This window comes from Barbus barbus, assembly GCF_936440315.1.
Source record: "Barbus barbus genome assembly, chromosome: 13".
Taxonomy (NCBI): Eukaryota; Metazoa; Chordata; class Actinopteri; order Cypriniformes; family Cyprinidae; genus Barbus; species Barbus barbus.
In genome coordinates, this window is record NC_136741.1 from 266,906 (window position 1) to 287,438 (window position 20,533).

General features: G+C 41.0%; 1 protein-coding gene across 1 annotated transcript; it reads left to right on the top strand.

Annotated features, from left to right (window-relative positions):
* Positions 1-8,034: 8,034 nt before the first annotated feature.
* On the top strand, positions 8,035-14,014 carry LOC306878773 (ferredoxin-2, mitochondrial-like). The gene is made up of 5 exons (XM_079431297.1): positions 8,035-8,212; positions 8,316-8,364; positions 11,020-11,126; positions 11,196-11,283; positions 12,993-14,014. Exons 1-5 carry the CDS (start codon positions 8,053-8,055, stop codon positions 13,147-13,149), a joined length of 561 nt encoding a protein of 186 aa, XP_079287423.1. The 5' UTR covers positions 8,035-8,052; the 3' UTR covers positions 13,150-14,014.
* The last annotated feature ends 6,519 nt before the right edge of the window (positions 14,015-20,533 follow it).

The following is a 20,533-nucleotide window of genomic DNA, read 5'->3' on the forward strand; positions in this document are numbered from 1 at the left end:
CGTAGCACAGGCCTCCATAGTTCTCCAGAAAATTTATTTTTGCTCTCAGTGGTGAGACGTTGTGGAGTTCAGCTCATCAAAAACTGAGCAGGAGTTGTTTTGTGAAGGCCGATTGAGCGGACACTGGATGGCAGAACTGCTTGGTTTGGGTCCATCACTTCAGTCCTGAAAACACAAGAGCATCATCAGCTCACCAAACCGACCAAACACCCAACGGGATGCTTTCACTTCCTACTGTGTGGACATTCACAGGTGTTTTCATTACACTTATTTTAAAGGAATAGTCACCCAGAAATTAAAAGTTGCTATTTACTCTCTCTTAGGACGTGACTTTTCCCCCCCAGTAGAACAGACTACGATTCTTGGTGATTCATAAAATGCAAGTCAGTGGCTGCAGACACTTTGAGAATCAGAATTAATTCACACAGAATGAATCCCTGTGGCATCGGCAATATGTTAAGGTCTTATGAAGCAAAGAAACTGAATGTTTGGACTAATTCAATTTCAATTCAATACACTTTATTCCCCAATGGGGAAATTTGTCTTGGACCCTGGAGCCTGCATACACATACACTGATCAGCATTACATTGCATAATAAAAATCCACATAAACAAAGATAAAAACCAGCATTCCATGCCACAATAACAACCAGAACCAACAAGGGGTTACATGAATATATTACATGTTTAAAAGTCAAATTGACGTAGGTACAAAAGATTTCTTAAAACAGTTGTATATCTGCACACATCCGTTTTAAGAAATCTTTTGTACCTACATTTACATTTACATTTAGTCTTTTGGCAGACGCTTTTATCCAAAGTGACTTACAATTGGGGAATACAAGAAGTGATTAATCTTGAAGAGGCAGTCAGACAGAGGAAGTGCTCGTAACACCAAGCCTCAGGCATTGTTCAAATAAGTACAAGCTAGTAGGTGGAGAGAAAGATAGAGGGAAAGTTACGCCAATTAGACTTTTAAAGGTACAAAAGATTTCTTAAAACAGGTAATAATATTGTAAATATTGTTCAGTTTGTTGCACAGGCTGATAGTTTCACTTTATAAGACCTCAGTATATCACCAAGAGCCACGGGGATTCATTCTGTGTGAATTAATTCTGACTCTCTGAGTGTCTGCAGCCACTGACTTGCATTTTATGAATCACCAAGAATTATTAGTGTCAGCTAAAAATCTTCTTTACTGTTCTCCTGAAAAAACATCTTCATCTTGGATGGCCTGAAGGTGAGTAAATTACCAGCAAATCTTCACTTTTGGGTGAACAATCCATTTAAGTTGTCTGAGCAACATCACATTCGGTCAACAGCTCCTCTTTGAATTTGATCATGTTTAGTGAAATTCATTTGAGCCAGTCTGATTAATTTCATGAGCAGAAATCTTTAGCCTATTATACTGTTTCAGTTCAGACACACGTTAACGTTTAACCGTCTCGTGTTACGTTAGAGGACTGTGTATGTCGAAGACTGATGTCTGTTTGGAGCAAGAAAACAACACTAAAGCAGCTCAACTGATCAGAAGTCACTCTATGAAATGAAGAAGCTCTTGCAAAATCCGTACATTTACATTTGTGCAGTGATGCCCAAAAATACATTAAATTAAAGATAATCATGCTGATGTATTTTACAATAAACTTTAGTTAATGCAGTAACCCTAACCCTAACTAACAATGAGCAATGCATTTATTAGTATTTATTAATCTTTGTTTAGCTCAAGTCTATTAAAATAATATTTACAGATAGGACTTTGGATTTTGATTATGTATTAGTAAATGTTCAAATTAGCATTAACTAAGATTAATAAATGCTTTAGAAGTATTTGCATTGTTAGTTCATATAAACTAATAACTAATGTTAAATGGAGTCTAATTAACCTTTAATTCGTTCACAATTTCACAAAGTTCAGAAAGTTGATAAACCCAGCTGAAAAAAGTGCACTTCCATAATGTACTTACAGCGATCTATTTTCGTGCACTAATTTTGTACTTAATATACTAAAAATTATTCTATAGTACTTCTTAAGATCTTAAGTGTACTCAACTATTGTGGGACACCAGGAATATGAACTAAAATGTGCTTTTAACATCTCTCTCTGTATTTAAAAAATGTATTTAGTTACCACTTGTAGTTGACTTGAGTGTAGTGTATGAAAGACGGGTTCAAGTGTACTACAAGTGGTGACTAAATAGAAAATAGAGCACTTTAAGTACATTATGGAAGTGCGCTTTTTTCACCTGGGAAGAGACTAAAATCAGACAAATACTACTAATTTGGGTTTATGGTTATTTTCTGTGTGTTTAATCTTCTGTACATTCATAATTTTACTGTGTTCTGAATTGGTCTTTGGTTCTTAGTTCAATCTTAAGCAGAGACACATGCTGGAACTACAGTTAGAAGCATCTAAAGAACTGCTTGACATCATCCAGCAGTGTTATTCTGTATTGTCCCGGTCTAATAAAACCATAAAATAAAACATTTAACATAAACTGGAATGAGTAATTACAAAAGCAGACACACACACAAGCCTACAGAGCTCCTCATTATTCATAACAATAAAGCACGAGTTTCAGAAGGGTTCGAAATCTCTTACCGTTTCTAGTTTGGTTTGTCTGTAAAGCTTCTGCTGTGGCATTAAAAATTCAGTGGAAGAAACAAACACGACTCAACATGAAACTACAGAGGAGCTGCACACGAACAGAGACGAGCGATTACAAAGAACTGACTCGACCGCTCTCTCTTTCTTTAACTCTCTCTCTATATCTCTCTCTCTCTCTCTCTCTCTGTTGCTCATTCACTCCCCCTCACTCATTCTCTCTCTCTCTCTCTCTCTCTCTCTTGCTCATTCACTCCCCCTCACTCATTCTCTCTCTCTCTCTCTCTCTCTCTCTCTCTCTCTCCTCCAGACCTGCAGTGGTTGAGGTTTTAACACTTATATGTTTGTTGGTTTTAGTGGGCCATAATATGATGCTGATGTGGATCTTCCTGTAGGAGTCACATTAATATGATGAACATGTTAAGCTGAGATGATCTGTAAACCTCCAGCAGTGTGATTATTACAGCTCCAGAGAGCCGAATGCAGGTTCAATCAGATGAAATGCGTGTGAATCTGTGGTTGGATCAGACTCTCATGTTCTGCCTCAGGTCTCAGAGTTACTGTTACTGCCCACTGCATCTCTGAGCTTCCGGCTCTCACACCTGCGCACTGCTGCCAGGCTTTGAACTGTGTGCCTGGGCACCGCAGGAACCTCCGTGACGTGTCAGACGCTGGAGCAACACGCATCGCTGTAGCTGACAGACGTTACGGCTCAAACTCAGAAAATATGATCCGGCTGAACTCTGGCAGATCCTGCAGTAAAACTGGTTCTCAGAGAGCATTTGTTTGTTTATGAAGTTCAGTTTTTAGCATGAATATTCCATCTAAACAAGTTTGTCTGGCACTCGTCTTTAACGGTTAGATACTGTTTTACCATCTGATAAAGAGGTCAGAGGTCAGACAGGTCGTTCAGGTTGATCTTTGAGGTCACGTTTATCCTTCTGTGTCTCTCTGAAATGAGAACAGAAATAGGCCATAAAGCCTTCTCTGCATTATTGTTTGCATGAAGCAAAATTATTAGTCAAGACGTAACCTTTATTTATACAGATTGTGTCAAAGCAGCTTTACAGGGATAAACAGAAACATTTATTTAATTTATTTTAATAATATCTATTTTTTTTCTAAACTGTAGTCGGAGTCACGTGACATACTCATGAACCCAGTCGCACTGGAGTAGAGCTCCGTATGTTTGCACTCTTTTTGCTGATTTTTTTGCTGTGTATTAAGTTTTATTCATTGGTGGTGCTTTAGCTGATGGCATGCAGTCGTAAGCAGCAGGAGTTGTCTCCATCAGCTTCTCCGATTAAGAAGAAATCCAAGCCACCGACCGCGAGCGATATGATGGACAAGATGGCGAACACTGTTACACACTTTGAGGACATGCTAAGAACCGAGTTGGTACAGCAGAAATGTTTAATATGGGTTAAATGTTTAAAACCCTTCAACATGAGTTTTGCAGTATTATTGCGTGTCCATTTTAATGGCAGTCCATTATGAATATATGTCTTGAAATATGACATCGCTGCTGCAACAGTGCAAAATGATTGAAACAGTAGACAATAACAGTAACAAAGGAAATTTTGATGAAAAAGGTGTGTTTTGTAAACGAGATGATATTTTAAGGTCATAGATGAAGCAGTTTGTCGCTCTGCTCTGCTGTGGTCGCAGCGCTTCATTAATACTGCGGTCAGACTCAGAGCAATGAGCTTGTTTCCTGTCTTTCTGCAGTCGTTGCCACATGTATGTTGGGCTGCTTGTTTCAGAATCAGACAGCTTTACACATTCAGACCATATTAAACATTTCTGCTGTACCATCAGCTCAATATCTGCGTAACAAGATACAACACTAAGAGACCTACACATGAAAGTCACACGTGCAGAGAGACGCGTGTCTCACACACACACACACACACACACGTTGTTTTTTGTGGTTTATGGGGACTCTCCATAGGCGTAATGGTTTTTATACTGAACAAACTGTGTGTGCTATTGCCCTACACCAACCCTACACCTCAAAAGAGTTTAGGAGTCCCTGCATTGTTTAGAATCAGAATCAGAATGAGCTTTATTGGCCAGGTATATTTACACATACAAGGAATTTGTTGTAGTGACAGAAGCTCCACAGTGCAACAGAAAGACAGCAACAGGACAGGACACAGACAATAAAAGAATAATATACAAATATCCAGATAGAATGTATAAAGCAGCAAAAACACAATATATAATATAGACAACTATGTATTGTGACGAGCGTCCCGAGCACTCATCAGCGTTGCCCTGGAGAAAGAAGCGAGACACCTGTACTCGCTCATCACGGCTGGATTGGCCACACCTGACTGGTCTCCACGAAGCTGAGAATTAACGTGCTATCTCTTGCTGATTTCAGATACCAGTGTGTGACCGATCCAGCCCTGCCACGAGCACAGCACCGACTCACCGCACCATACTACCTCAGCGATCCACAGTCCACTCAGCACCATTATTGTTAATAAATCCACCCCCCGGGGTATTTATTTGAGCTCTCCTTGTCGCGTGATTCTTCCACCCCGTCACAGTATGTACAGGTCAAGTATGTGCAAATTAGAAATAAAATAAGTGAGTGTGGTGAATAGATAGTGTATTACAGTTGTGTGTTCCACGTTTATTGTCAAGTGTTCATGAGATGGATTGCCTGAGGGAAGAAACTGTTCCTGTGTCTGGTCGTTCTGGTGCTCAGAGCTCTGTAGCGTCGACCAGATGGTAACAGTTCAAAGAGGGAGTGTGCTGGATGTGAGGGGTCCAGAGTGATTTTACCAGCCCTTTTGCTCACTCTGGATAAGTACAGTTCTTGGAGAGTGGGGAGGGTTGTACCAATGATTCGCTCAGCAGTCCGGACTACCCTCCGTAGTCTTCTGAGGTCAGATTTGGTAGCTGAGCTGAACCAGACAGTTATTGAGGTGCAGAGGATGGATTCAATGATGGCAGAGTAGAACTGTTTCAGCAGCTCCTGTGGCAGGTTGAACTTCCTCAGCTGGCGAAGAAAGTACAGCCTCTGCTGGGCCTTCCTGACAATGGAGTCAATGTGAATATCCCACTTCAGGTCCTGAGAGATGGTGGTGCCCAGGAATCTGAATGACTCCACTGCAGTCACAGTGCTGTTCATGATGGTGAGTGGGGGGAGAGCAGGGGGTTTCTCCTGAAGTCCATGATCATCTCCACAGTTTTGAGCGTGTTAAGCTCCAGGTTGTTGAGACTGCACCAGACAGCCAGCTCCTTAACCTCCTGTCTGTAAGCAGACTCGTCACCGTCCTTGATGAGGCCGATCAGTGTGGTGTCGTCTGCAAACTTCAGGAGCTTGACAGAGGGGTCTTTAGATGTGCAGTCGTTGGTGTAGAGGGAGAAGAGCAGTGGGGAGAGTACGCAGCCCTGAGGAGCTCCAGTGCTGATGGTTCGAGTGCTGGATGTGAATTTACCAAGCTTTACTAACTGCTGTCTGTCTGTCAGGAAGCTGTTGATCCACTGGCAGACGGAGGTGGGGACGGAGAGCTGAGTTAGTTTATTTTGTGAATCTGTGAATGTTTTGTGAAAGTTTATATGTGAATCTGTGCATTTTAATGTGTTTGAATAACAAAAGCCTTCCAAAGACAGTAATACATGGTTAATAATTGAATGATAATTCAAATGAAAATCAATGTGTTCCTCATTAGCTGATGCAATTTTGAAATGTTAATAAAACACTTCTTAAAACTGAAATGATTTTATAAATCCGGAGCTCAGATGCTGTGTGGCGTCTCGATTACAGACACTGAATGAAGACTAGCTGCAAGACTTTCTGAGTGTATATCAGCGGCAGGCTATTTTAAAGGGAAAATTGAAAGATGAAAAAGTAGAATTAGAGAGAATCAATAAATTATTAATAATGTATTATATGTATGTAAACATGATTATATGTATGTAATCTATTGTGTGAATACAGCAACTTCCAGAAGAGGTTAACTAACCCATGCTAACCAGTTAAACCTTGAGCCCCATTACAGGCAACAGAAAATGTTTTAAAACAAAACCACAGGCAGAGCGGCGCGTGTGGAGCGAGTTTAAGAGACGGGAGATCAGTGAAGATCTGCGTTCATCTCATCGTTGTCACGCTCCCTCTGGGAGCAGGGAAAGGCAGAGGCGAGCAACTTCTCTTCAACACAGACTTTAATTAAGCAAACTTAGGATTCACAGGAACCGTGGAGACAGCAACTGAAGAGAGGGGTTTGACGGTCAGACTGGACACAGAGGCAGGGAAACACAGGGTTTAAGAACACTGGGAAATTAACGAGGAACAGGTGTGGACTAATCAAACACAGGGCTAGGGACTAATTAGACAATGATGACAAACGAGGACAGGAACAGGAAGGCCAAATATGGGCACGAGAGGAGGGGAACCACAAGACAAGGACTGACAATCGTCTCTGTTTGTGATGATTTTATTTCTCACCTGTTTTTAGGACAGAAATGACAGAAACCCCTCAGACTGACACATCTCTGTTCCTGATGGGAATATCATCTGTAAGGAATAAACCCGCGCAGGTCAGACGTGTGAAGCTGCTGCAGACCATCATGCTGGTTTCTGTGTGTGTTCAGACGCTTCTCTCTGAAGATCCTGTAAATATGAAACCATCCAAAACATCAAATGAGGCACGTGTTTGTCCCGTCTGTGCAAGTGACAGCAAATTAAAGTTTGTTGTTTTCAATGAGACAGAGGATTTTTTCCATTTGAAGGTCATGGATGGCTTTCATCACCCTCGTGTCATTCATCAGTGTGTCCAGCAGAGCCGCGGCCCTCAGAAGCCTCTCAGGGGCCCTTGCAGACAGACCTCCAGAGCTTGAGTTTCAGACCGCCATGCCAATGCAGCTCAGATGCCTGATACACTGTCCTGTGTGTGTGTCTGTGTGTGTGTCGAATTGCACACACACACACACACACACACACACACACACACACACACACACACACGTTGGTTTTTGTGATTTATGGGGACTCTCCATAGGTGTAATGGTTTTTATACTGAACAAACTGTGTGTGCTATTGCCCTACACCAACCCTACACCTAAACTTAGCCCTCACAGGAGACTTTGTGCATTTTTAGATTTTCAAAAAAAACACCATTTAGTATGTTTTTTAAGCCTTTTGAATTACGGGGACATAGGCAGTGTCCTCATAAACCACCTTCATATTGTAATACCTCTGTCATACCCATGTCATTATACACATTTGTGTCCTCATAAACCACATAAACATGCACACACACACACACACACACACATACACACACACACACACACACACACACACACTCGCACACAATCATTGTGATGTAACAATACAACATCGTGTTTTTGATTCTGTGAGGCTTCTGTAGTGTCGTCATCGCATCTCGGCTGCTATTGGCAAGCGCAGGCCACGTGATCAAAACAATGTCATGGCGGCGTCCGCGGCGGTCCGGTCGACCGTGAGTTTAATGCAACGGTTTGTCCGAGTTTCGCCGGACTGCAGCATCTGTCCGCTCTACCGACTCAACGCGTGTACAGGAGCCACCGACGGGTTTACCGCTCCGAACCGACACCTGTGGACCAGCATCGGTGCGTCCTTCTCATACACACACACACACACACACACAGAGGGATATCAGCGGTCCGGTAGCAGGAGTGTGTGTAACTGTGACCCTGTGTTTGTGTGTGTCAGGTGTGTGTCAGAGTGAAGACAGCAGCTCACCGGAGGAGGACGAGCGAGTGTGAGTTTATCAGCACCAGAAAGAAGGATTCAGTCAGATACAAAGTAGCCTATGCATAACATGGAGATATTAAGATCACTGCTCGAATTGAAGGGGGGCTGGGGGGATCCGGGACCCCCCATAAGGCATTAGGGACCCCCCATAAGAAGTAAAAAATAGACTTAGGGGGGTCCCTCAGACATTTTTACTTGGAGTAAGCCATTTAAAAGAAGAATAGTAGCTTATCTCTATTTGTTATGCAACATTAAATAGTATATAGTTATGCATATTATGATCAAATATATTGTTTATTTTGTATAAATTGTATATTGCGAGACTAACCCCCACCCCCACCAAAAAAAAAAAAAAGTCTGATGGTGGGGACCCCCCATAAGACTTGATTCAATTCGAGCACTGATTAAGATGCATTTCTATAGCTCTTTCTGATATTGAAATGTAATTTTGTCAGGCGCTGGAACGAGTCGTATTGAAGTAACATATACAGCTCTTTCAGAGACATCTGCATTCACTGCTGGGACGGAGCAGAACATCAAGAGCACAGCGGTGTTTCTTTACTGAAATAACCCACATTGTAAATGAATCGAGTGAATCAGTGATTGAGGCATTCATAAAGACTGATCTTGCTTCGTTTCTGAATGAATCAGCCTTGAACGAATCAACTGAATGAATGACTCGCTTATTAAGACCGGGATCACCTTTTACTTTTATATTTAGAGTATCCTTTCTTTCTTAAATAATTTCATATTTCACTATTTTTTTGTATTTTTGTACGTTGAATTAAAATTTCTGTCTAAAGCTACTTTTTTTGTAATGTCTATTCAGTGTTTTTCTAATTTAACACAATGATAACCTGTAACTACGGTGGCTGAGAAGTGCAAAACAAATCACGATTCTGAAAACAAAATAATAAATTACAAACGCAAATCTAACAAAATAAAATAACAGTTCAGAAAACACAACAACAAGTCCGAAAACAAATGAACAAACCAGAAAACGCAACGACAAATCAGACAAACCGGAAGAGGTAGGTATAGTTAAAAAAACCAAAGTGTGCAATAATAACGCATTGAGTGTAAATTATAATTTTAATTCAAATGGATGCCACCTTATTGGGACAATAAAGCTCTCCCTAACCCTACCCGATACTTTATTTTCAACGTTTGGATTATTTCCTTAATTTTTATTGAAAATAAATGCCTTTCCGATGCGAGACGAGATTTGAAAAGGAAGAAAAAAAAAGTTTGGCAAAAGGCGGACTCGAACCCGGATCGATCGCGTGCAGAAACACAATGCCACGCCTCTACCTTCTGCAGCACTGGAGCGGAGTACTCTATTCCCAAACCAATGGCGCGGTCTCAAACTATACCTACCTCTTCCGGTTTTCTGATTTGTCCTTGTGTTTTCGGATTTGTTATAATGTTTTTTTATAACATTATATAATGTTATAAAAAACATTATATAATTACCCCCCCGAAGGTCACTGTGTAATTCACACGGTTTATAATGGCAGATTTTCTAACTTTCTTAAATGTATGTTTCCCCCTTAATTTAAATGTAAAATTTATTCATGAATGCAATTAGAATAAAACATAATAGGACTGATACCAATCTAATGAAATCAGATTAAGTAGTTTTTGCACGTCAGAAGAGGCACAGAAGCTGCATCTGAAGTGGCATTTCTATGCATTTACACAGACTGTTTATGCATTAATAATGCTTTACATTAATGTTTAAATACAAAATATATTAAATATAGAAATCAAATGTTGTACATGTATTATGGAATTATACTTAAAATCTGAAACTAAAACATCCAGTGTCTTAATAAGTGAGTCATTGATTGATTCATTAATTAATTCAAAGCGGCCGATCATTCAGGAACAAAGCTACTGACTCTTTATCAGTGTGTCACTGAATCATTCACTTATTAAAGGGACAGTTCACCCAAAATAAAGATTCTGTCATTAATTACTCACCCTCATGTCATTCTCTTCGTTCCTCTTCGAAACACAGATGAAGATGTTTTAGCTGAACTCCGAGAGCTCTCTGTTCCTCCATAGACAGCAAGCATCCTAACACGATCAAGGCTCAGAAACATAGCGAGGACATCGTTAAAATAATCCACATGACATCAGCGGTTCAACCGTAATTTTACAAAGCTACCAGAATACTTTTTGTATGCAAAGAAAACAAAAATGACGACTTTATTCAGCAATTGTTCTCCCCTGAGTTCCCGTCTTCCTTCATTATGGACACTTGCTTTGCTCTGCGTGTTCTACATCAGCAGCATCTGGCACCCAGGGAAAGAAGCGCTCAGATGTCATAAAATATATCTTCATTTGTGTTCCAAAGATGAACGAAGGTCTTACGGGGTATTTTTGGGTGAATTAAGAATCGCTGGATCATTCAAGAACAAAACACCACTCTGGAACTGTTTTGGAGAAAAAACTGTTGATATTGACAATTTTGTGTCTAAAATATGTAAATTGTTCAATGTTAGCTTAAGTTTAGCCTATCTTTTAATCTATTCATTTATTAATTGTATACCATTAGATAAAGTAAAAATAAGGACAAATGAGTGTGTAGATGGATATAAGAATGAAGCCCAAGGCCAGACAGATGTCGGCTCTACTGACGAGCGCTGCTTTACTCCAGTGTGAATGTGGTGTACATCGACCGCTCCGGACAGAGGATTCCCGTCAAGGCGAGGGTCGGTGATAACGCTCTTTACCTGGCGCACAAGCACGGCATTGAGCTGGAGGGTGAGTGGCAGCGCCTCTTCATCTCTGTGTGTTTGAGGCTCGTCTTCATCAGCTCATCTCTGTTCTCAGGTGCCTGTGAAGCGTCTCTGGCCTGCTCCACCTGTCACGTGTACGTCAGCAGCGAACACTACGAGAAGCTTCCGGAGCCTGAGGAACGGTAAGGAGAGCTCCGCTCCTCGCCGAGGCCTTCATCTCGAGCGTGTGTGTGTGTGTGTGTGTGTGTCAGAGATGCAAACAAGGAAGGGCGAAAAAGTTTAGAACATTGCACAGATCGGGGGCATGTGCTCCACACGGAATTTCTTTGAAGATATTTGCTTTACATGCTCATTTGTAGTTACTTTAAGGTATTTTTTTTTATATTTTTTATTACTCTGTCCAAAACTGTAATCTTTCACACACACACACACACACACACACACACAAAAACCCATCTTGTTGCAACATTTTAAAGATAGAGTATATTTGGTCAAAATCCCATGTTATAAAAGATGAAGTGCTATCCCAGGTGAAAAACAAGTGCACTTCCATAATGCACTTAAAGTGCTCTATTTTCGCGCACTAATTTTGTACTTAATATACTAAAAATTATCCTTTAGTACTTCTTAAGATAAACTTAAGATCATCTAAGTGTACTCAACTGTGCTATTTTGAGACACCATGAATATGAACTAAAATGCACTTTTAGCATACTATCTTTGTATTTAAATGTATTTAGCTACCACTTGTAATACACTTGAGTGTACTAGTGTATGAAAGATGGGTTCAAGTGTATTACAAGTGGTAGCTAAATACATTTTTTAAATACAAAGATAGTATGCTAAAAGTGCATTTTAGTTCATATTCATGGTGTCTCAAAATTGCACAGTTGAGTACACTTAGATGATCTTAAGAAGTACTAAAGGATAATTTTTAGTATATTAAGTACAAAATTAGTGCGTGAAAATAGAGCACTTTAAGTGCATTATGGAAGTGCACTTGTTTTTCTCCTGGGATGCAGGCTATTTAAGACAATATTAGCTGATTAGACAGCAATGCTGACCTAAAATACTAAATGTGTGCCCTCTCTCTCTCTTCAGCATTCACACATCTCTGACCTCAAATACATCAAATATTACCCTTTTAGACTTAGTTTTTGAAGTAAAGAGTAAAGAAAATACTATAGAAAACTTATTGAAACAACCAGGGGCCAGTTCCATAAACTTAGCCAGCATGTTAAGACTGTGTCTTAAGAACTAGTTTGACCCACTAGCAGTTGCCGAGAGTAATCAGTCAAATTTTTCCAATAAGAATAATCTACCTTTTCATAACTGAACAAAAGTTATGACTAGTCTTGAATAGGTGACCTATTTTGATCTCAAAAAAGTGAGTTGTCACTGAAAGGTGAGGAGTTTGCATTTATGTGAGTGTGTGCGTGTGTCTCTGTGTGTGTGTGTGTGTGTGGGTCTGTGCGTGCGTGTGTGTCTGCGTGCGTCTCCGTGTCTATGTGTGCATGTGTGTGTCTGCATACATGTGTGTCTGTGCGTGCGCATGCATGTGTGTGTGTGTGTGTTCGTATGTGGTGTGTCTGCATGCATGTGTGTGTGTCTGTGCGTGTGTGCGTCTGCATGCGTGTCTGTGCGTGTGTGTGTGCATGCGTGTGTGTGTGTGTGTGTGTGTGTGTGTGCGCGTGTGTGTGTGCATGCATGCGTGTCTGTGTGTGTGTGTGTCTGTGCGTGCATGCATGCGTGTCTGTGTCTGCGTGTGTGTGTGTCTGTGCGTGCATGCATGCGTGTCTGTGTCTGCGTGTGTGTGTGTGTGTGCGTGCATGCATGCGTGTCTGTGCATGTGTCTGTGTCTGTGTCTGCGTGTGCGTGTGTGCGTGTGCAGGGAGGACGATATGCTGGACATGGCGCCGATGCTGCAGGAGAACTCTCGTCTGGGCTGCCAGATCGTCCTGACTCTGGAGCTGGACGGCATGGTGCTGACGCTGCCCAAGGTCACCAGGAACTTCTATGTGGACGGTCACGTGCCCAAACCTCACTGAGCAACCGAATGAATGGAGGGATCGCAAAGCACTGTGGGAAACCGCCGCTAGACAAGCCTCTGGTTAAAGGCGGATCGAACATCTCTGAGCTTCTCATCCGGTGAACTCTTGAGCTTCAGCTGAATTCGGTGCGCAGGTATTTCCAGGCGAAGGACTCCGGCGTGGCGCTTCATTATCCTTCATAGAACCACAACATTAGAGATAGTCTACATGTACCGAAAACATCACCATCCAACACCTGTTTCTCTCTTTTCTTTTGTATGAATAAAATGAAGCCTTTTTTTAGGAAACATTGTCATTGTTTTTAAGACAATGCTCATCGTTTCCCATGACTGTAATGCAGATGTTGTAATTCACTCATAGTTTTGTAATTCCCATTATCCTCGATGACTTGCTGTACTGCAGCAAAATATTCCTGTAGTACGATATCTTATTGATGAATGGAAAAATTAAAGAATGTGAATGATGCAAAACGGGCTTCATTTTCTTCATACACTGTTTGACTTATTTCTTTGTTGTTTTTGTGGTGAAGTATCAGCTGGGTTAGGCTTAGGGTTCATCACACATCTGGTCAGTTATTGACGCCGCAGAGAGAGTAATGATGTAGGAAGGGTCAGCTCATCATCAAGGTCAGATCCAGCAGAGACTGATGTGTTTTACAGTAAGAGACGGTCAGTAGCTGCTGATCTGCACTTCATTTCATTAATAAACACACAAACCTGTCAAACGCACATTTCTCCTTTCTCTACTCAAGTCATTGTGTGCACAAATGATTCATCTGTCAGTAAAAACCACAAAAGTTTGTTCAGTAATAAAAGGTCATGCTTGATTCTGATGTATGAAATAAACAATAGCATGTCATCATAATCCGTGTGTTTGGAGTTTATCATTAATTCATAAAAATATATGAATTCAAGATTCATTCATTTAGTTTTGAAATCGCTGAGAGAATCTGAGCTTCTGCAGCACAGGTGAGACCCGGAGCACCTGCTCATCAGGTCACGTGACTGTCGCTCTCACCTGTGGAGGATTGCGTTCGCCGCGGATCTGCTGCAGAGTCTCAGCGGAGAGTGTATTCACATCCATTCAGAATCACACAAACACCTCCTCCTCAGGGTCGTACTGCTGCTGATGTCGTGATGCTGTGGTGCGCGGGAGATTCACTGTTACTGTGTAGCGACTGCTGAGAGGAAATCCTGCGATCTGTTACATTGTGAGTTATGACGTTTGAAATATTCTAGAGCAGAACTAAACTCTGAAAGACTTTAAAGTTTGTTTGGTTTCTGTCAGTTCAGATGTAAACGTTATTCTTCAGTGAATCTTTACAACAAACTCTGATGTTATATCCAAACCACATTATCAATAATTCTGTCTGTCCTCTTCATGTCATTATGTTTGGTCTTTATGAAGATGAGATGCGTCTTCAGTTTTCACAATGATCTTAACGCTCAAATATACTCGTGTGAATATACTACTGTGAAAAAGATTGGGGTCAGTATTTATTGATTTACTTTTATTCAGCAAGGACACGCTAAGTTGCTCAAAAGTGACAGTACAGACATTTATAATGTTGCAAAAGATTTTTATTTCAAATAAATGCTGTTTTTTTTACTTTCTATTCATCAAAGAATCCTGAAAAATAAAATGCATCACGGTTTCCACAAAATTACTGTACAGCATGACTGTTTTCAACATTGATAATATTAAATGTAATAGTAGTTAAGTAATCAGATTACTTTTTTCAAATAACTAGTAAAGTAAAGTATTACTTTTTAATTTACAAGAAAATATGAGTTACTTTTTCCAACAAGTAACGCCACCATGTATTGACTGCCAGCGCTCCGGTCCCGATGTTGAGAGAAATCAGGAGTAAGTGCAGAGACTGGTTTCCCCGTGTATTAGTCCTAGAGTCTAGACTAAATGTGAACATGCGTTTACTCACCTCACCTGCACAAAAACAGATTCAGTAGCCTATTCCTCCAAATGAATAAAGAACATTAAATGCAAACTCAGAATATGACGCAAACCTGCATCAATTGAATGGTAAATAACAAATATTCTTTTATGTATTTAATCCCATTTTATTAACCAATGTCTGTGCTGCTGTGCTTCGATTATCAAATTCAATCATACTGATAAGCAAAAATTGCTGACATTTAACTAACATTTGTGCTTCATTTATTTTTTAATTGCTGAACGTTCTCTGCAGTCTGCTGTATAGACTCGAGCCTGAGGCGTATTCATTTCACTTTTTGGTGTGAAAGCACCTTTACATTTACCAAAAATAGAACTTTTTATATTTAAAACAACCAAGCCCAGATTTGAAAAGTAACGTAACCCATTACTTTCCTTAAAAAGTAACGAAGTAATTTAATCAGTTACTTTTTTAGGCAGTGATTTTGTAATGCATTACTTTTAAATGTAACTTTCCTCAACACTGCATGGATGGACGAGAGCTCCAGTTCTGGACCGTCACATGTAGAGAAACGAGACACCGGGTCACTCGTCCTCTCCGGCCGTAAAGAATCTGGCTCTGTGGAGTCTGAGCGCAGCAGCAGCGCATGGGACGTGATGCATCTGATCAACCAGCAGTGTGAGCGTCTGCTGCAGTCCGGCCGCGAGGACAGAGCTCCGGTCGATCTCCACCCATCAGACGTCACAGAGACTGTGGCGATGTCCAGACCTGCATCTGAGCCTGCGTGTCCAGCCGTTCCCTGCAGCAGCGGCCCAGCCGACGCATGTTTCTCAGTCATTTACGAGCTCACAGACGTGGAGGAACTCAAAGAACCCAGCGATCTCGCTGAGCTCATAAAGACACACACAGCGGATCACATCAGCGCCGGTGAGAAGATAGAAAACCCATCTGAGCTGCACATCGAGGGGCATTCTGATCGGGATGAATCTGTTGTCCAGTCGACAGGAAGTGATTGTCCACTTGTCTGTCCTCTTGACATCACTTCCTGTCTGTTGTCTGAGCGAGATGCTGAGAGTGTGTGGCTCCCTCTGAACACCTCTGAAAGCTCCCAGTGTTCCTCACAGCCGACAGACCTCAATAATAATCTCTTAGAGGGCGTGAATAAGGATCGCAGACGGAAGCAACCTCGTCCCAAGCGCAGCCCCGACCCGCAGGAGCCGGCGTGCAGGGCGTGACCTTCAGCATGACCCCGCAGCTGGATGCCGGGCAGAGCCGACTGGTCATCACCTCCAACTACAGGTGGAGCCTCTGAGGGAGTGAGTATGTGTGTTTCTGCTCCGTTAGGCTGATGTTGTGTCCTCCTCTGGTCAGCAAGGAGACGCAGGAGCAGCCGGTGCCGGTCTCAGAGGAGCAGCAGCTCCGAGGAGGAGAGTGACTCCTGCGGTCTGTCCCGTCAGTACTGCACACGAGCACCAGAGGGCGCTCACACACTCACTAGACTAGTTAGTGCTGGTCAGCTCACTCATCTCTAGTACTAGTGCTCACACTCATCAAACCTCCATCACTAAGTGTTAAAGTGCAGCTCCAGACATGAGTGATTCCCAAGGAAATAAGACTGATTTAGATTTTGACGCAAGCAAAAATCCCCTATTTTACTTTTATAATCCTAGGTGAAAAAAAAAAGTGCACTCTTAATGTACTTAAAGTGTTCTATTTTCACATGCTAATTTTGTAGTACACTTGAACCCGTCTTTCATACACTAGTACACTCAAACTACAAGTGGTGACTAAATGCATTTTTTAAATACAGAGATAGTATGTTAAAAGCACATTTTAGTTCATATTCATGGTGTCCCACAATAACACCGTTGAGTACACTCAGATGATCTTACGTTCATCTTAAGGACTAAAGAATATTTTGTTTTAGTATATTAAGTACAAAATTAGTGCACGAAAATAGAGCATTTTAAGTACATTATGGAAGTGTATTTTTTTTACCTCGAATAGATATTTGACCTCAATTTCATGCCATCTAAAGCCTCTATTTACAGATATAGTAGCTGACACACTCAAGTGGAGTTCATGCCATCATGTTCCCCTGCAATGACATCATTTGATTCTGGAATTCATGATATAAGATCTAAACAAGCTTGCATTCATAACTTAAAACGTTATCCGTTTTAAACGTTATGAATTTGACTTTAAAGGGATAGTTCACCCATAAATAAATTCTGTCATCGAATACTCACCCTCAAAACCTGTATGACTTTCTTTCTTCTGTTGAACATAAAAGATGATATTTTGAAGAATATTGGAAACCAAACTTTGACGGTATCCATTGACTTCCACAGTATTTTTTTCAGTACAGTGGGAGTGAATCCTCAAATGTTCACCTACACATAATTCAAAATGTCTACTTTTATATCAGGAGAAAGAAACTCATACAGTTTGAGGACGAGTAAATGACTTTTTGGGTGAAGTATCCCTTTCGTGTTTTTAGTCTACATTGACTTCAGCAGATGGAGTGTTATTGAGCGTTTATTCAGTCTGTGGTCTCGGAGTGTCTCTCTGAGCTGTGTTTTGTTGTGATGTGTTCCTCAGGGAGTAAGATCTGTGCGTCGTGCCGCACGAGGAAGACTCCTCTCTGGAGAGACGCTGAAGACGGGACGCCGCTCTGTAATGCCTGTGGGATCAGGTGCGCTCGCTGACCCATGAAAACAGACTTTTAAGAACTGCATGTCAAACGTCTGACCTTTCCAACACTGTTCATGTTTATTAGAGGTTTATGGAAAGCACTTTATGAGTGTTTTTGTAAATGCATAGTAAATATTCTTCTAACTGAGGCCTGATTTAGTTATGGTGCACTCTTGGTTTTCGCAGGTATAAGAAATATCGCGTGCGCTGTCAGCAGTGCTGGAACATCCCCAAGAAGGAAGCAAACACTAACTCCACGTGTCTGAAATGCGGCGACGTCCTGAAGCTGAAGAGCAGCAGCTGGTAGGACACTCATAACCTCAGATCTGAGTCTCTGCATGCTGAGATGATCCGAGAGTCTGTGAGTCTAATAACCGAATCGTTCTCAGGGCTTGTTGTGAACGGACTGATGAAACCAGCTGTTCGGTTCAGTGCTGTATATGACTCTTCACTTATTTCATTTGCACATTCTTCTTGTTTTGTGTCCACATATTTATGGCTGAATATATTTATGGATTTGTGTATTTTCTTTGGTCACAGTCTTTAGTTAATAGCATTTAGTTTTCGATAATCTACACAAAAGCGTAATCCTCCAGTGTTTTTTGGGATAAGGACCACTGGGGAAGCCCAAGCAGATGAGGAAGGTTCAATCACTTCAGCAGCCAACATTTCATCAATGAGTTCTTTCATAGCTTTCAATTTGGCTGGAGAAACTCGATAAGGTTTCTGTTTCACAGGCACTTCCTGAGTAGCAAAAATCTGGTGACATAATAGCTTAGTGTGCCCAAGTTTATTGCTACACACATCAGAATTTCGTTGCAGCTGTTCTAACATACGTTTTCCTTCCTCTTCCAACTGTGCATGTTGAACTGCTTTTTCTACCAGTTGTACCATTTCCACTTCAAAACTTGGAACCGTTGAAGTTGGTGGAATAGCTGTATACAGAGCAACAGGTCGTTCGAGTCCCCAATCATTCAGCTTCTGAAAACCACCATTAAAAGAAAACCTGTGTTTTTCATTGGGTTTGAACCAATACGTATTGGTCGTAACATCAATCTGTAACCCGCTATAGAACAAAAAGTCAAGCCCCAATATTACTGGAAAAACAAGCATCTCTTTGGACATAATTACAACAGGCACCACCCAATCGCGATTACTAACTTGAACTTCCATCTCAGTCCATCCTAGAGGTTGTTTGGCTTCACCATTAGCCAAGTACAATGGTCCTTCCATCCACTCTTGCAATTCTTCTCCAGACAACTTTACACTAGTCCAGAGTTTTTTTGAAAGAAGATCCTGTATCTACAACGGCATCACCCTTCCACTGACGAACCATCAGCGAAACCATCAGCTGAGGAGGACTAGAATCACCTGTAGCCAGTAAAGGGACTCGATCTCTTTTATATTTACCAACCAGCTGATCTTTGTTCTCAGCATCATTCTGCCGGATTACAGTATTTACTGTAGGCTGTGACTGCTGACCAGACGTGGATGCATTACTATTTCTTGAAGTATCTTTATTCTTAGAGGAAGGGTAGTAATGACAAGTTGCAGGTGAATGTGACCCTTTGCATTTCCAACAGAACACTGATGATACTTTCTCTTGTTCCTTTTTAACTACAATCTGTTGATTCTGGCATTCTGGTTTAACAGTCATTTTATTAGAAAAACGTTTACGCTGCTCATTGTTGTTGGTTTTGTTTATCTTTCTCCAGTTGCTGTCCTAAACGAACTAATTCATCTACCGTGGACACTCTTCGTCGTAACTCACTGGCAATGCTAGGATTTATATTTTCAAGATGAGTTTGATTACCTCTTCAATAATTTCCGAATAATACATATACGCAAAATCTCTTATGCTCTCATTTTCTCCTTGTACTCTATTACGGATTCTCTCTGCCAATTCATCAACATAATCTTCTGACAAAAAAGCTGATAAGAAGCTAGTCTGGAACTCAACCCATGTAGAAATAGAAAATCTAGCTACATTCCACCAGTCACGGGCAGTACCGTGCAACACATTTCGAAGGGTGGCGGTCAGCTCCTCACTGGAAAGCGGATTCAGAACTAAATAATCCTGACATTTCTCAATGTACGTCAAAGGATCTGGATCATCTCCTTTTCTACCAAATGTAGGAAAATCCAGCTTAATGGAAATTCTTCCGCTAAAGCGTCGACTAATATCACCACCAGTCATAAACAAATCTGGGGGTCTCACTGAACCTTGATCTGGAAGAACTTGTTGCATGGTAGACTGAAACATGTAAGGTACGTTGGCAGCATCATTGACAACAACTGAAGCAGATACAGGATTGATCAGAGAGCAAACTCTAGCTGGTGAAGGACAAAGAATAGGACTAGAAGGTTGGGGAACAGGGATCACTGGTGTGTGAGTAATACGGTCTTGTTTAAAGGATATCAACTCTTGAGAAACTAATTTAATCTGTTGAGTTTGATCAAGAAAGTCTGATTGTAGTTTATCAATGGCAATTTGAAGAGGTTTTATGATAGCTTCCATATCCTTCTTAACTTGATTTTCCAATCGCCAGCTTACACTTGAAGCACTCGGAGTTCGATGATATTCAAACTGCTGGTTTATAGTTTGAAAATAAATTCTCTTCTTGGTTTAATAATTTTAGATCTTGATGTAAAGTCGTTATGTTATGTATAAGCTCAGTTTTTAATTGCTGTTGATTGTTTTTAATGCGAAGAATCTCTTGAAACATTCTATGCTCAGTTGAAGCCATAACAGAATCCTGTACAAAAGCCATTTCA

Coding starts and splice junctions, on each gene's coding strand:
- LOC306878773 (XM_079431297.1), top strand. CDS start 8,053: ATGGCGGCGTCCGCGGCGGTCCGGTCGACCGTGAGTTTAATGCAACGG. Junction 8,213..8,315: donor ACACCTGTGGACCAGCATCG/GTGCGTCCTTCT, acceptor TGTGTGTGTCAG/GTGTGTGTCAGAGTGAAGAC. Junction 8,365..11,019: donor CCGGAGGAGGACGAGCGAGT/GTGAGTTTATCA, acceptor GCTTTACTCCAG/TGTGAATGTGGTGTACATCG.